The following is a 15,297-nucleotide window of genomic DNA, read 5'->3' as shown; positions in this document are numbered from 1 at the left end:
ATATGCTCTTACACTCACCAGCTCACATAACGATAACGCCTCGCACCCAGACATCATCAACACACTACAGGTAGCATTTTTAAACGCTCTCATTTGCACCTGTTATTTATCTCTATTTATTTTCAGCACTTTCTGCGAACGTGTTTGCGAGGTCAGACTGCGAGCGTACAGAAGCTGCCGCCAGTAACGTTTTCCTGTACACCTGTTAAAAGTGCCACATCCTGTTCGCCTAAATGTTCCTTTTCAGTTGCAGGTCCGCTTCATTATTCCTAACATAATCACAAATAATTATTTTCCACACCCTATAACCGTCTTTAACCTTGAAAATAATCGAATATACCGCATATCGTTGCTGTGTGAAAGCAAATATTTCACGAGTGCCGGATGAAATTAGGTGTTATTAAGAACAAACGGCCCAAATTGCATCAAGCCGGGGAATATCAATAACTCTCAAGGTTAGCCTCGCAGGTAATTGCCATGCCGCGGTCTCTCGGCACTCGAGCGAGGGCCGGCTTCCGATTTGCCGGGCGCCCGAGCGGTCACGGCTCATCTGTGTCGACGTTTTATATTCATCGGACGCGAGGAGCTTACCGCTCGCAATCAGGAGCCCATTATCCCTCGTTTAACAACGACCCAACAATATGGTTGCTGATTCCTATTTTCTAAAACAACCGGTGTCTTCTTGTGATTTGTATAGGAGCGCTGATTAACTTGTTTTGATCAGAGTTTAAGCAGCATGTGTTGACTTTTTTTTTTTTTTTCCTTTTTTCCTTCCTCTTCTAGGCGCTGCATGACGGAGTCAGCGTGGATCGGATTCACGAGCTCACAGCAATCGATAAATGGTTTCTGCACAAACTGAGGCGCATCACAGAGCTGGAGCAGCACCTGCGTCGGTACACCAGGTGAGCACGTGACAACACATAACGTTCGTTTGGGAAACATGTATAAATATAAATATGTTATGAACACGATCATATTAAGTCATAAAGCATAACACATTTGCATGAACCATTATAAAGATTTGTCTAACGAACGCATTCCGACACGATATGAAAGTTTTCGTTGTTTATTGTGAGTATGACATTCGTAGAAAAAGTCTTACCGGCAAGTTTGTAGCACTCGACCAATCAGGTCACAGCATGGGGTGCTGTCGGGGGGAGGGGGGGGGGACCTTATCTTATACTTGAGTGAATGTCAGGGTTATGAGCTAACATAACCCTGCTATTGGCTAGCATTGCTCTGACTGACAGGTGTGACACTTCTGGATCCTGTATAAGAGAGACTTTGATTAGATTTTTGGGTTTCATGCCTTATTTCAGCTTTCGATTACTCAGGAAGCCCGGTTTCTAAAACTTCATTAAAATGCGGCACTGAAATGTTTAACAAAGTGCCTCTATTATTCATCAGTCTCGATGGAATTCATTATTTCAGCGACTCAAACTGTCACTTTCTTCTTCAGCTAGCAGTTTAGCTGCATTTCGGGACAAAATGGCTGACACGGTGTCAGGAATTTTCCCTCATTACTCTCACCTGTTTTCAGTTCGCCCCTTAATCCGTTCGTATATTTCAACCTTTGCGCGTATTTGTTCCTCAGCGTTCAGCGTTCACCCGCCCGTCTCTACTGAGCCTTTTGTTCCACGTTTCCGATTTCCCCATTCTCGATACTGTTCCGTTTCCCCGTTAACGCTCTTCTGGGTTACCTAGTCTCTGACCCCCTGGCTGTTTTCCCGTCCCCGAGATCGAGTCACGTTTCGGATTCGTCCACACGCCGATCTGATAAACGCTCTAACCGCATCCGGACCCGTCCGAACTCTCCGTTCCGTTCCTGACACACTGTGAACGCCGACCTGATTTTAGAAAAAAAGACTTTCGACGTGCATACCTATGAGGCGAGACCGGAAATCAAACGAAGAGGGCAGACCAACCACCACGATTTGAATTCAGAAGTCAGGGGGCGAAAAAAAGGTCCTTTTAGATGTCTCGATACAGGAAAAAAGGATCAGCTGTGTTTATTCTTAGTGTTAGATGTCAGATCCCTGCGAATTCAAGCCTTGGTCTGTGTGAGCCAAAACAAACCAACAGAAATCAGAGCAGATCCTTATTATTCCAGACTTTTGCCAGACTGTTTTCTTGTCCACTGGCACGTGCTAATGTTTTTTTTTGTGTGTGTGTGTGTGTATATGTGTGTGGTAAAATTCTGTTTGCCTGCTAGGATTTTAAACATTAAGAATGTTTGTAAAGCAGGGTGACTCTTTGCTTTTTGAACGACCCGTTTTGTTTTTACGTATGAGCCGTCGTTTGCACCACACGGGCCAGCGATTAACTCTGAGTTTGTTTGTAGTAAAAGCTCACAGTTGGTGTGTGGGATAGCTGACGAGATCGTGCGTCCACAGAGACCGACACCGCGGAGCGTAACAGACCCGCTGCCCCACGCCACTGCGTCTCCCGCCGCGAGTCTTGCTCGCCGCTGAGGGGGAGTCAAAATACGGCGGCTTTCTGTTTTCATTACCATAATCGCACGGCACATTCGTTTGGAATGTAGAAGCGCACGGCCTGTCGCACCGTGTTCACACACCGAGTCTGCGCTCCGGCATTCGTGGAATAAATTAATGTCTCAAGACGAACGGGAACAGCGGAAGCTGCCGGGCCGGATTTCTGGTGTTGCGGCAACAAAGGCAGTTAAGCAGCAGCAGCGATGACAGTGGAAACCACCCACTAGAACATAATAGCGCGCGTGTGTGTGTGTGTGTGTGTGTGTGTGCACATACTCCAGGCTGACTGTAATTACACCAATCTTGTGGTGGCGTAGGGCCTTTTTTTTTTTTTTGGATTATACCATTTGAATGTGAACATTCTGCCTCTGTGAAATTATGATTTATGGATTTTTATATATATATATATATATATATATATATATATATATATATATATATATATATATATATATATATATAAATATATATAGCACCCCATGTTGTCTCTGAAAACATTTATAAAATTACAGAAAGATATTCCTTCATCATTTAACCAAAAATGTAAGATGTACAGCATACATGCGCTATGCAAATGAGCGAGCACTCAAATGGACGGGAATGTTTATCAATAATAAAGTTGAATACAGTTGTGTCTAAAAGTTTTTCACGAGCCAAACAAAAAATGTTTTGGTAACAGTTTATATATATATATATATATATATATATATATATATATATATATATATATATCCATGCGTATAAATTAACATCACAGTCGATTCGCGTTTAGCCACACCCACAAAACTCCATAAAAGGCAATGCTCACAGAGGGCTGAGAACATCAAAATGGCGACCGAACGGTGAAAGAGCACGTCCTCTTGAGAAGTGAGGCGTTCTCAAAAATCTTCCAGTAATGCAGCTCAATCCACCGCAGCGTGTCGGCTACTGCAGACACGCGCTACCTGTTCCTCCTTTCGTAGGGTGCCGGTAGTTTTGTTTCACTCGAACGGCTAGTCTTATTCGTCTTGATTTATGGATTTGTATTCGATTGCTTCCTTATTAATGAAGTCGTTAATGAATATGAAACATCCATCAAAATCGGTGTGTGATTGGCATTCTGTCTGCAACAGTGAGAAATTGTTTAGCAACGAGATGTTATTAGAATGCTAATAAACTGATTTGATTTTGTTTAAGTGTGCATAACGCTAGTCTTCTGTGTGATCTCTCAGCTCCACCATTCCAGCCGATCTGTTGCTGAAGGCCAAGCAGGAGGGCTTCTCGGACCGGCAGGTGGGCCAGGCTCTCAAGGCGTCCGAGGCAGAGACACGCTCCCTGAGACTGAGCCACAACATCCAGCCCTGGGTCAAACAGGTCAAGGACATCATGCTCTAATAACCACCACCACTACTATCAGTCCCCTTTTTTTAAAAAAAATTTATTGAAAGAAAGACAGCTGATGATTACTAATGATATCGACCGCTCTGTGTTTCAGATCGACACGCTAGCTGCGGAATATCCTGCTGTCACGAACTATCTGTACTGTACCTACCATGGCCAGGTGAAACACTGAGCTAATCAGCGTATTAAATAGGCAGATGTGAACTTTTGAACTTGTTACAGTAAACAAATGACGCGTCATACCTTTTATCCATTTATCGTTAACTTTAAGCTCCACAAAACAGGTTAGTTCCTGTTATCACTTACATTATAGCAGCTATAATATGGTAATGGCACTTTGACTTTGTTTCTTTAAGTTAACAAGCCCCCAAAAAATTATATAAAACAATGCACCCCGGTCCCGGTCCATTCTGAAGTTTGTTCCATATTGGAAAACTTAACATATCAGCTTTACGTCTGATTCTTACAAAGCACTGACACTGGAGACTCCTTACAACAATGTTAAACAAACATCTCCTCACAAAAAACTTCAAGAATGCATTTCGATCCTTTTCATACAGAGCGTCTACTGTATTAGCTGTGAATGAGCTGTTGCTATAGAAACAATAAGACATATACAAACTCGTAACTACACACCTGAATTTTACAACATGATATTAAGCAAAATAAATAAATCAATAAATAAATAAAAGCCAATAATACAAAATATCAAACACAATTTATAGTAATGCAAATGTATCATTTTATTGCGTTATTTATTGTATAATTGTTACTACATTGTAGTTCCTTTAATTGTAATACGTTTTGTGTAAAAAAAAAAAATAAATAAAGCGTTGCCAGGAAACTAGAAGGGTAAAATTATACGACAGAACCCACTAAACACGTTAAAAAGATCAGATTGAACGATACTACAACGTTTCTTTGTTGTAGAATTGAAAAACGTTAAAGAGTTAAACAGTTTCAAGGATAAAAAGTTAAAAGGTTAAATCCTATAGTTCTGTTGACCTGGCTGTTGCTAGGTCCCTCGCTAGGGCTGGGCGATATGACAAAAATATCATATTGCGATACTCGAGGACGTTTCTACGGTACACGATGCATATCACGATATACAATGTAGCTAACAAACTGTCCGCAAAACGGCGTTAAAATCCCAAAAGCACAAGCACACTGTATTCCTGTATGGGTTCTATATCTGTTCTAGGTTTCCTGGTTCTATTTTTCATCATTATTAACTATTTAATCGTTTGTTGAAGTTTACTATTACTGAGCACAACGATCCTGGGGAAAAAAAAAACCATACGGTTTTGCTATTTTTTGACATTTTATGACATAGTTTTGACATAAAATGTGAACACATGCTTGTTCTGATCTAACAGGAACATGACCTGGACTTCACAGATCAGAGTGTGATGGTTTTAGGCTGTGGTCCTTATCACATCGGTGAGTAATTGGTCTTTTTAAAAAATAAAAAGAGATGTTTACAAAAGCAAGACTGTTTTTTGCTGCTATAACGTAAGTAACTTGCTTCCTGGACGTTGCAAAGCATTAAGCTCTACTATAAAGGGTAAAGGAATTGCTCTTTAATTAACACAAAGTGGTTAGCTTTAGTGAAATGCTGTTGTATAAGTGGGAAGTGCTTCTTTTGGGTGGTAACAGTAATTGCGCTTCATCTCACTACCCCATCTCTGATCCTTTTCCTATAACAGCGTGCTTTATTTGTTAAAGAAAGTGTTCTGGAAAGTTCTGTATTTTCTAAATTGAGACCCTTGAAAGCTGTAACCTAATAATCTTTAAACAGATGGCTCAAACATTGGACTGCTCCCAAAACCCTTGACTAGTCGGATCAGGTGAAGTGTAATTTAGGTTATTAATGGTTTGGGCACGAGGCATGAGGCACGAGGCAGTATTGGGATAGCCAATAAATTGGACAGTTTAAAGGCCGGAAAATGTTTCCGCAGCAAATCTGCAATAAATTGCACACTCTGACTGCTCAAGGTTTAGTCTCGTGTATTAAACCCCACAGTCTCTCGGTCCTTTTAGTGAAGCCAGTAATAGAGTGGAGAATAAAATGAAATGCCACCGTGCTAATTATATGACGCAAAGACGTTTGGTGAAAGGTTTTAAAGTCTGGAACTCAGTGTTTCTCTACAGGCCACTTCACTTCTAGACCAAACCGATTGGACTAAATTACTACATCCCTGAATCCATGTTTCTACATTGTATTCATTTAGATGTATTCAAACCCTCGTGCCGTCAGAGTCAGTTTCCCTGCCATAGTCTCTGTGTGAAAAGTCACTACAGGGATTTAATAGTTAGTGAGTGAATGTCGGCTCAGTTTGACACTCGCTTGTGTTACAGGCAGCAGCGTGGAGTTCGACTGGTGTGCCGTGTCCAGTATCCGTGCCCTCAGACAGATGGGCAAGCGCACAGTGGTGGTGAACCACAACCCCGAGACAGTCAGCACCGACTTCGACGAGTGCGACCGCCTCTATTTCGAGGAGCTGACGCTCGAGCGCATTCTGGATATTAACCATCAGGAGGTAAGAGGTCAACGGTCTACTCTCCGTACCGCTCATCCTACACAGTGTCACGGGGGAGGCCGGAGCTTACCCCAGGGGACTCGGGGCACAGGGTGGGGGAACACCCCATCGCAGAGCATAATCACACACACACATTCACACACTACGGATAATTTGGGAATCAACCTACAATGCATGTCTTTGGATTCCGGGAGGATACTGGAGTACCCGGAAGAAACCCCCAAAGCACGAGGAGAACAAGGGTGGAGGCGGGATTCGAACCCCAACCCCAGAGGTGTGAGGCAAACATGCTAAGCACTAAGCCACCGTAGAATAAATTACAATGTAATCGTGGGAGTGGAAAACTCTCAAAATTCGCTGAGCGATTTTACAGAACAAAAAAAAGTGGTATTTTGTATTCAGCATGAACGCATCAGGATGATTAAAATTATAAACCTCAATACCTCGACTCAGGGTGGCTTTATAGCTCCTTGGAACAAAAACTGATCTCTAGAGCACATTAGAAGGTACGTGGACATATATAAACATGTTGCACATTGTCACGAATCGGGAACGGAGGCGGAAGCAATTGCTGTTAAGATCTTTATTGACGAGGCAGGCAGACAAATCCAAAACGTGAAACAGATGCGTAGTCAAAAACAGGCAGTGGGTCGGGCGACCGGCAAACAGGCATATACAGCGCGAGACAGAAATCGAAGTCGCGGTCACAGAAAACAGGGTCAAAACACAAAACAAGAAACATGAAACTATGACTGGGAACTGGGAGCGGAAAACACCAGTGTGGTCTAAGTAAACTAATCTATCGTTAAACTAAAATGAATCTATCGTGGTACAGAATATCTACTATCTAACTATATTAACTATAATACTCTGCAAGGTGTACAGGGAAGCGAGCGGTCTATATCCCGAACATAATCAGCGTTAAGTGCTGGCAGCTGAAAACAATGAAGCCACACCCTCGAACAACAACCAATGACAGAACAGGGAGGAGACAGAACAGAAACAAAACAAATGCACATGTCCATAGTAAACAATGTCACTGTTGTCAACATTCGAAGAGCGGGCGCTCGCTGAGCACTCGCACACCTTGCTCGTGCACACGCGCGCCCTCCGGCTCTCCAAGCATGCTGCCTAAAGGGGAGATCGTGACACACATTTTTGTTCCTTTTGTTACTTAGAACGTAAGTCCTAATGCAACACTCACGATTGTTCACAGTTCCACTTTTAGGGTCACTGTAGAATGGGAAGGGTTCGAGTCTCAGTCTTAACTTTTTTAGGGGATACCTAGGTAAGTATAGTGTGTATGCAGTACATTTCAGGTTTAAGACTTCTCTTATTTTATTTATTTATTTATTTTTATAGGGGTGAGAGTGCAATTCTTTTTAAAAAATTTCCCTAACTTTCAGGTTGAATATCTCTGTTGTGGTACCAGATACAAACCTGAAATTTTCACAGAAATAAGTCCTCTATAGTAGCATTCTGCTGTAAAAAAAAAAATTGCGAGCATGAGATAGGAAGTAAACTGCAGGACAGTAGACCTCGAGGGCCATATTTGAAGAACTCTGCTGCTGTTCCTCCTGTGATAAAAACAGTAAATGACTTCTGAGCTATAGTCAGTTACTGCATTTATCACAAGAGAAACAACACCCCAGCTCTGTTATGACACTGTTCATTTGTAAAACACCCAAGTGAACACTATACTTCCATATTTGGATCAGATCTTTTCAGGCATACCAACTGTACACCTGTACCAACATGATAGATCAGACTGGTTCTTCAAATCAAGCCCATACAGTGAAGAGTTGAAGATAACTACTGACAGCTTGATTTTTTAAAAATTTTTTTTGTTATTATTAATATTTTTCATTTCCACCAACTTTTCTTCTACAGTTTGTAATCTTTGCATTGACCTTTTAAACCACAAGAGTCAGACTATCACCAGCCTACCAGTAAAATCCCATTATAGTGAAGTACAGTGTTCAAAATAAAACCGATGAGGCTCTCACAGAGAACTGAGCTCTGATTAATGTCTGTGTAGCTAATAACCCGATACTCTCATCTCATGAGCAATTAACTCAGCAGGAGCTGCTTCGGGACATAAGGCAAACTGGCATTATCTCCATAGAGACTGCAAAGCCCTGATCACGTTCAGACATGTTCATACTAAAAAACAAACCTCCTGCTGAGATTGTCTACACGTGCCTGATGATACCTCTTGACTTTTCCTTTCCCTTTATAAGCTGGCACAAGTAGTGGTCACAGATCACAGGGTGATTATGCATTTATTTTGTTGATTTATTTAGTGGAGGTGAGAGTTCGATATCCATTGTTTCCCTTCATAGAAATTCCCAGATACTGTGTCAGGGTACTTACTAGAAGTGTGTTGCAGAAGTGTATAAACCAGTGGAGGGTAGGGGGTGGTGGCGGTTAGGGTCAGGGGATATGCCAAAACCTGTGCTTCAGTAATGAAGTGGTCATGCATGCTTTTGCCATTGTAATGCATGGAGTGATGGATCAGAGAGATGGAAGGAAGGAACTGGGATATCGGGAGTTGTGAATTCTTGCCTTGGGTCTATAGTGGAGTGAGTGGGAGCGGGAGAGTGGAGGGTCACGCCACGAGATCCGTGACACGTGCTCTGCTTATATCATTGGTGAAAGGATGAGAGCGATGGGGGAAGGGTGCACATTAAAATAAATAATGCAGAGTATAAAAATAAGTTATCCAAAAAAGGGAACAAAAGCTAATAATAATCCCTGCCATAATCGCTGCCAGTCCTGGGACTTAGTTTGTCCAAGTATGGACCGTTACTGTATTCTGTTTTCATAAAAATGAAACATTTTTAAGATAGTCCTTGCTGCAGAACTAAAAGTCCAGTGGGTGGACCTGGGTCTAGTCCATAACCATAATCCTGACCAACACAGCATTGTACAGCATGAGACCACACATTAAACACACTTATTCATCCTGAAACACACTCCACCCCTGCCCCGAGTAAGAGTAGCTGGATCAGGTCTGATTTTTTTGTTGTTGTTTTGCATTGAGGGATATTTGGGTGCTAAATTGGAGCACCTGGAAAATCCTGCTGATTTGTTAAGCCGTTATGTTGCACTCCTTTAATATTACACTCTTGCTATTGTAAAAAAAACAAAAACAAAAACGTACTGATCCATATTATCATTAAATCAGGCAATAACAGGAATCTGTCATCTGTACACATAGCTATACAGTTCCCTCCTGATAGATTTTCCCTCTTTCTTCAGCTTCAAAATGGCTTGCTTTTCTCCCATAGACAGCTCTCTGGTCTTCGTGTTGGTTTATCCTTTTTAACAACAGACACGGCCTTCACAGGCAAAACCCAGAGCCCAAACCAAGAGCCAACATTCAAAGCTATTCATTCTTTAAATACTCAGTTTATCGGGGGGGGAGCTACATATCGAGGTATTCTTCCACGCCTGCTGATGATTTCTGTGAATCCCCAGCAGTCAGCGTGACTTTTGGAAAACGTCCTGACCTTGTCCTTTATCTCTTCTGAAGGGATGTACGGGCTGCATAGTCTCAGTGGGAGGGCAGATCCCCAATAACCTGGCCATGCCTCTGCACCTGAACGGCGTGAAGATTCTGGGCACGAGCCCACTGCAGATCCACCGGGCTGAGGAGAGATCAGTATTCTCCAGCATCCTGGACGAGCTGGGAGTGGCTCAGGCGCCGTGGAGAGCCCTGAGCTCGCTGGTGAGACTGTCTTATACATCAAAATACTAATGTGCTGCTTTTTTTTTTCTTCTCTTTGGGTTTGGGTGCAATTTCATGAGCCCATGCAACACAGCATGGAGAGTTGATGTGAAATAGAACAGCATTGAGCCATCTTTTCGGAATGTATCTTTTATAGTGATTTTTTTATTTCTTATATTGCAATTCAAACTGTCTCAAAGCATCTTTACAGACATGAGTGCATCAAACCCCAACGAGCAAGTGAAGGTTATTCTGTACCTTCCTTGCTATTGGATTATATATACAGTTGCAATCAAAATGATTCAACCTCCATTGCAAATCAGGTTTATTGTCGAAATTTACACTTTCAGCTGTTTGCGATGAAGAAATCAAACAACAGCGATTGAAATAGTTCAACACAACGAATGCTTAAAGCGGTTTCCTCAAATTCACCTGAAAATGCAACTTGTAATGATTTCCCCCAGTCTCAAAATGATTCAACCCCTTCATGGCGAGCGTCTTTAGTACTTAGTAGAGCTCCTTTTGCTGTTATGACCTGCTGCAAACGAGACACCAGTTTCTGGCAGTGTTCCTGAGGAATCTTAACCCGTTCCTCATGAGCAATGGCCTCCAGTTCAGGAATATTCTTGGGTTTGTGTCTTCTTCAAATCCCACCAGAGTTTTTCTATGGGGTTCAAGTCAGGTGACTGTGATGGCCCTGTAGAATCTTTCAGGACTACTTAAGCAACCTAGCCTTGGTGGAATTTGAGGTACACTTGGGATCATTGTCCTGTTGGAAGGTCCGATGCCGGCCAAAAATAAATAAATAAATTTTTTAAATAAAATTGCTTATCCCTGTTCGAGTCATGTCAAGCATATGAACAATTTTGTTACACAGGCTAGCTCCGTTTTTAACACTTGTGCGTTTCTGTATCTCCGAAGCACAACATGCACCATCCGATTCTCCCGAGGAGCGCCGAGTGCTCTCGGGCCTCAGACACTCAGAGTGCTGAAACGTGTCGTGTTTTGTAGAAGCAGACATCATGTCCATTAGCCACGCCGGCTCTTCTGGGCAGAGACGGTGCTGTTGTACGAGGCAGAGAGATGGCAGCGCTGCATTTTAATAGACTTCCCCCAGCTACGGAAACGAACCGAGCTCACTCACTCACTCACTCCGCACTCAGGGACATGCCGGTTCACTTGGTGCGCTGCTCGTTAGGGGAATCAGCAACTTCTTCTCCTTAAAGTACACAGCACCTCCTTGACCTCAGGATTGTTTGCTAGAAGTTTCTCGTTGATTTTTTTTTTTTTTATTTCTTTTTTTTGCAACGTAGGCTGTCATTGAATGATCCGTGTCGAGTGACAATCATTTCCAGTGAATATAGAACACACTCAAAACAAGCACAGGGATTTTAAAAAATGCTTCTGGAAAAAAAGAAAGTCTCTTTTTTTATTTTCATTCGTTTTTTAATATTAGATTTGACTGCCGGTTACGTGAAACTAAACGTTTTTGGAGGTAAATTCAGGCAGCGGTGATTACTTCCTCATCCATTTTCTCTTTCAAGCTCAAAATGGAACGCACTAAAAGCATGTATGAAAACACACTTTACCCCCTGCCTGTATCTGCTTCCTGTTGTGTGCTATTGGATGTCGTGTAGAACAAAACTGCCTGACAATTGATTTATCATTGTGTGCGTTTCAGGAAGATGCCTTCGCGTTCGCTAATAAAGTGGGTTACCCTTGCCTCCTCAGGCCCTCTTATGTTTTAAGGTGAGTAAAGTATATGATAGTTAGCTTTAGGACTAAATTAGCATGTATGTATAAATTCATTTACATACACCGATCGGCCCTAACATTAACACCTGGAGAAGAGATTGGAACCAGGACGCACTGTGGGAAGAAGGCGAGCCGACGGAGGCAGCGTGATGCTCTGGGAAATGTTCTGCTGGGAAACCTTGGATCCTGGCATTGATGTGGATGTTACTTTGACATGTACCACCTACCTAAACATTGTTGCAAACCAATTACACCTCTTCATGGCAAAGGTATTCCCTAATAGCAGAGACCTCTTTCAGCAGAACGGTTTGAGGAGCATAAAGAGTTCAAGGTGTTGACCCGGCGTCTGAATTCCCCAGATCTCGATCCGATCGAGTGTCTGTGGGACGTTCTGGACAAACAAGTCCGATCCATGGAGGCCCCACCTCGCAACTTAAAGGATCTGCTGCTAACGTCTCAGCGCACCACCTTCAGAGGTCATGTGGAATCCACGCCTCGATGGCTCAGAGATGTCCTGGCGGCACAAGGAAGCGGAACCTACGCAATATTAAGCAGGCGGTTTTAATGTTACGGCTGATTGGTGTATGTTGCTGCATTGAGACTGGAATCAACCGGTGTGTTTATAACAGTGTCGGCGTGCCAATAATTATGGAAAACTTCCCAAAACTGTTACGTTGTGAGCGTTCTCAAAAGGGAGAGCCGTTTTTCTTTACTGAAAAACATATTTAACATTTTCCGAAAACAAAGTCGTTCCATAAGTAACACTGATAAAAAAAAAAAAAACACAATTCAGTTTCTTTTAAATATATTGTGAATTTCCAGAAATGTTGGATTTTTAATATAAAAAAAAATAATAATAATTTTTACGCCTTGTTGTAAAACTCTGTACCATACCTTGATATGCCAGCTGTACTGCTCCTGAGTGAGCTGCGCTTTTAGCACTGCTGTTCACTCCACTACGGGACCTGATACTCGAATAACACCACACAAATCTGCTACCCATAATGCCCCAGATGAACCTCAGGCCTGTAGCACACAAAGGGACTGCAGCTCTGAATCTGAACCCATCGGCTTTCCGCCAGCTCAGGCAGTTCATCCAGACAGCTGTGCGGATGCTTTGCAGGACTTGTGTAGGTGGGCAGCTTGGGAAGCAGAAAAGAAAAGAAAAAAAACAAAAAAAGCCGGTGGTTGCTGTGAATAATTTAGTAATATTCTATTCCTTGAACTGCAGACATGTTATTTATTTATTTATTTATTTATTTAGGTCGTTCACAGCAAAATGTGTGCCTTATTTCAATCGTCTATTAGTAGGGATTTTGAAAAGATTCATGCTAGACGAAATGAGCATTATACGAGGAACAGTTATCTGACAAACCTAAATTTACCTACGAATAGATTTACACCATTATAGAGAATCAGAATTCCTGGTACATTAAGCAGGAATGGACAAATGATGAGTTTATCAGCGAGCCACCAGGCAAGTAAACGCTGAGGTGTGCTACCCAGAAACCACGCTAGTGAACGTCACGTAACGTAGCAACGTATCGCGGCGAGGTTCGTTCGCTCTTAAGATTTCTAACGTAGCACGCGACGTTCAGCAGTGCGTTTGCCAAACCTTTAGCCGAGACCGTGTTCTGTCCTCGAGCCGCATATTAAAAAACTGATCCGCCCAACACTGATGTCATTTCTACAACAAAGCAGAGTATGCAGCACTCTGCAGAAGTCAAAGGCCACCATTTTGTTCATTATAAGGCCACTCGGTACTTATTGTTAATTATATTTTGGTGGAAAACAGAAACGATGGGTTAAAAGTTAGTAAATAGTATTATATGAAACTTTTGGCATAAAAATGCTTCTGTTGTTTTGTTCTTTTGGTCTACTTGAGTGGATTCAAAGAAAGTTAAAAACTAGTGAGGTTTTTTTGTTCAGGCGGAGAGTGTCGGGATATTTTGGCTGGTGATTCTCATTTCTCACATTTTACCAAAACTCTCAAATTCTGCCTCAAATGTTGGCAGAAATGTTAAAAAAAAAAAAAAAAAAACTGACAAAGAAGTGTTTGTTTTTGTGTGAAAACTCACTGAATCCGAAAAGCTCGAAGGTCTGGCTGACCCTAATCTCCTTCCTGTTTGGTTTCTCCTGCCTTGCTCGTCATCCTGTTTAGCATTTTAGTTCTGCATTTTGTCGTGTCACTGAATATCCCTGAGGGCTGATTTACCCATGACAGATGCGTCTGCTGTAAAGAAGTTATTACAGGTGTTTTTCTTGTGTTTTGTTTAATTTTTTTTTGTTTTTTTTTTTTTTTTTCCCTTCCTGGTGTCAGTGGTTCCGCGATGAACGTGGCCTACGGCGAGGGGGAGATGAAGCGCTTCTTGGAGGAGGCGACCCAGGTGTCCCAGGTGAGTCGTGTTTCACATCCATCAGCTAGAAAGAAGTCTCATAGCGGTGCACTTGAACGAACCGATTCCATAAAATCCTCGAAGAAATAGTGTGGAGAAGTATTTATGTTACTTTTCACTTACTAAAACGACAGACGCAAGCGCGTGTACTCAGCGTAATATGTCTCGAGGCAACGCGACAAAGAAACTATCGCCAAGCTGATTACGGACTAAGCACAGAACAGGTGCACACATTAGGGGAACAAAGCAATGGCAGGACAGGGGGTGGAGATGGGAGTAGAACCAAAACAATGGCACATGGCGAAACGGAAAGGAAATTACTGTAAATGGAGAACCCAAAACAAAAGCATGCCTCTACTGTTTAAGCACCACGTCAAGCAGTTTATTTTACAATGTAGAAAATAAATACTCCCAAAATATGTTTTATTCAACAATGAATGAATGACTGAACAATGAGTGAGTGAGCGTCCTTTTTTATTTAAAGAACTTGGATCAGATCAGAGTCTGATCTTCACAGCACATGTTTGTGGACGTGTATCATGGCACGAACAAAGGAGATTTCTGAGGACCTCATTAAAAGAGTCGGTGAAGCTCATCAGGCTGGAAAAGGTTACAAAACCATCTCTAAATAGTTTGGACCCCACCCATCCACAATCAGATAAACTGTGTACAAATGGAGGAAATTTAAGACCATTGTTCCCCTCCCCAGGAGTGAAGACCAACAAAGATCACTCCAGGAGCAAGACGTGTAATAGTCCACGAGGTCACAAAGGAACCCAGGGGAACTATTAAACAACTCAAGGCCTCTCTCACACTGGCTAATGTTAATGTTCATGAGTCCACCATCAGGAGAACACTGAACAATAATTGTGTCCATAGCAGGGCTGCAAGAAGAAAGCCATGGCTCTCCTTCTGAAGTTTGCTGAAGATCACATGGACAAGCCAGAAAGCTAATGGGAAAATGTTTTTTGGATGGATGAGACCAAAATAGAACTTTTTGGTTT

At 42.2% G+C, this 15,297-nt stretch overlaps 1 protein-coding gene across 3 annotated transcripts in view; it reads left to right on the top strand.

The window, feature by feature from the left end:
- The window catches only part of cps1 (carbamoyl-phosphate synthase 1, mitochondrial), a 54,541-nt gene that overhangs the window by 14,278 nt on the left and 24,966 nt on the right, over positions 1 to 15,297 (top strand). For all 3 annotated transcript variants that reach the window (XR_008386084.1, XM_053626227.1, XM_053626226.1), the window contains exons 21-28: positions 784 to 902; positions 3,704 to 3,845; positions 3,967 to 4,032; positions 5,249 to 5,312; positions 6,231 to 6,412; positions 9,948 to 10,142; positions 11,824 to 11,891; positions 14,218 to 14,293. Coding sequence is in view for 2 of the 3 variants with exons in the window: in XM_053626227.1 (XP_053482202.1) it covers positions 784 to 902; positions 3,704 to 3,845; positions 3,967 to 4,032; positions 5,249 to 5,312; positions 6,231 to 6,412; positions 9,948 to 10,142; positions 11,824 to 11,891; positions 14,218 to 14,293 (912 nt within the window). In the remaining variant the exon portion in view is untranslated. The remainder of the gene's footprint in view (positions 1 to 783; positions 903 to 3,703; positions 3,846 to 3,966; positions 4,033 to 5,248; positions 5,313 to 6,230; positions 6,413 to 9,947; positions 10,143 to 11,823; positions 11,892 to 14,217; positions 14,294 to 15,297) is intronic.

This window comes from Ictalurus furcatus, chromosome 6 (genome assembly GCF_023375685.1).
Source record: "Ictalurus furcatus strain D&B chromosome 6, Billie_1.0, whole genome shotgun sequence".
In the NCBI taxonomy this organism is placed as follows: domain Eukaryota; kingdom Metazoa; phylum Chordata; class Actinopteri; order Siluriformes; family Ictaluridae; genus Ictalurus; species Ictalurus furcatus.
Note: the sequence above shows the minus strand (reverse complement) of the source record. Positions and strands in the feature narration are given on the sequence as shown.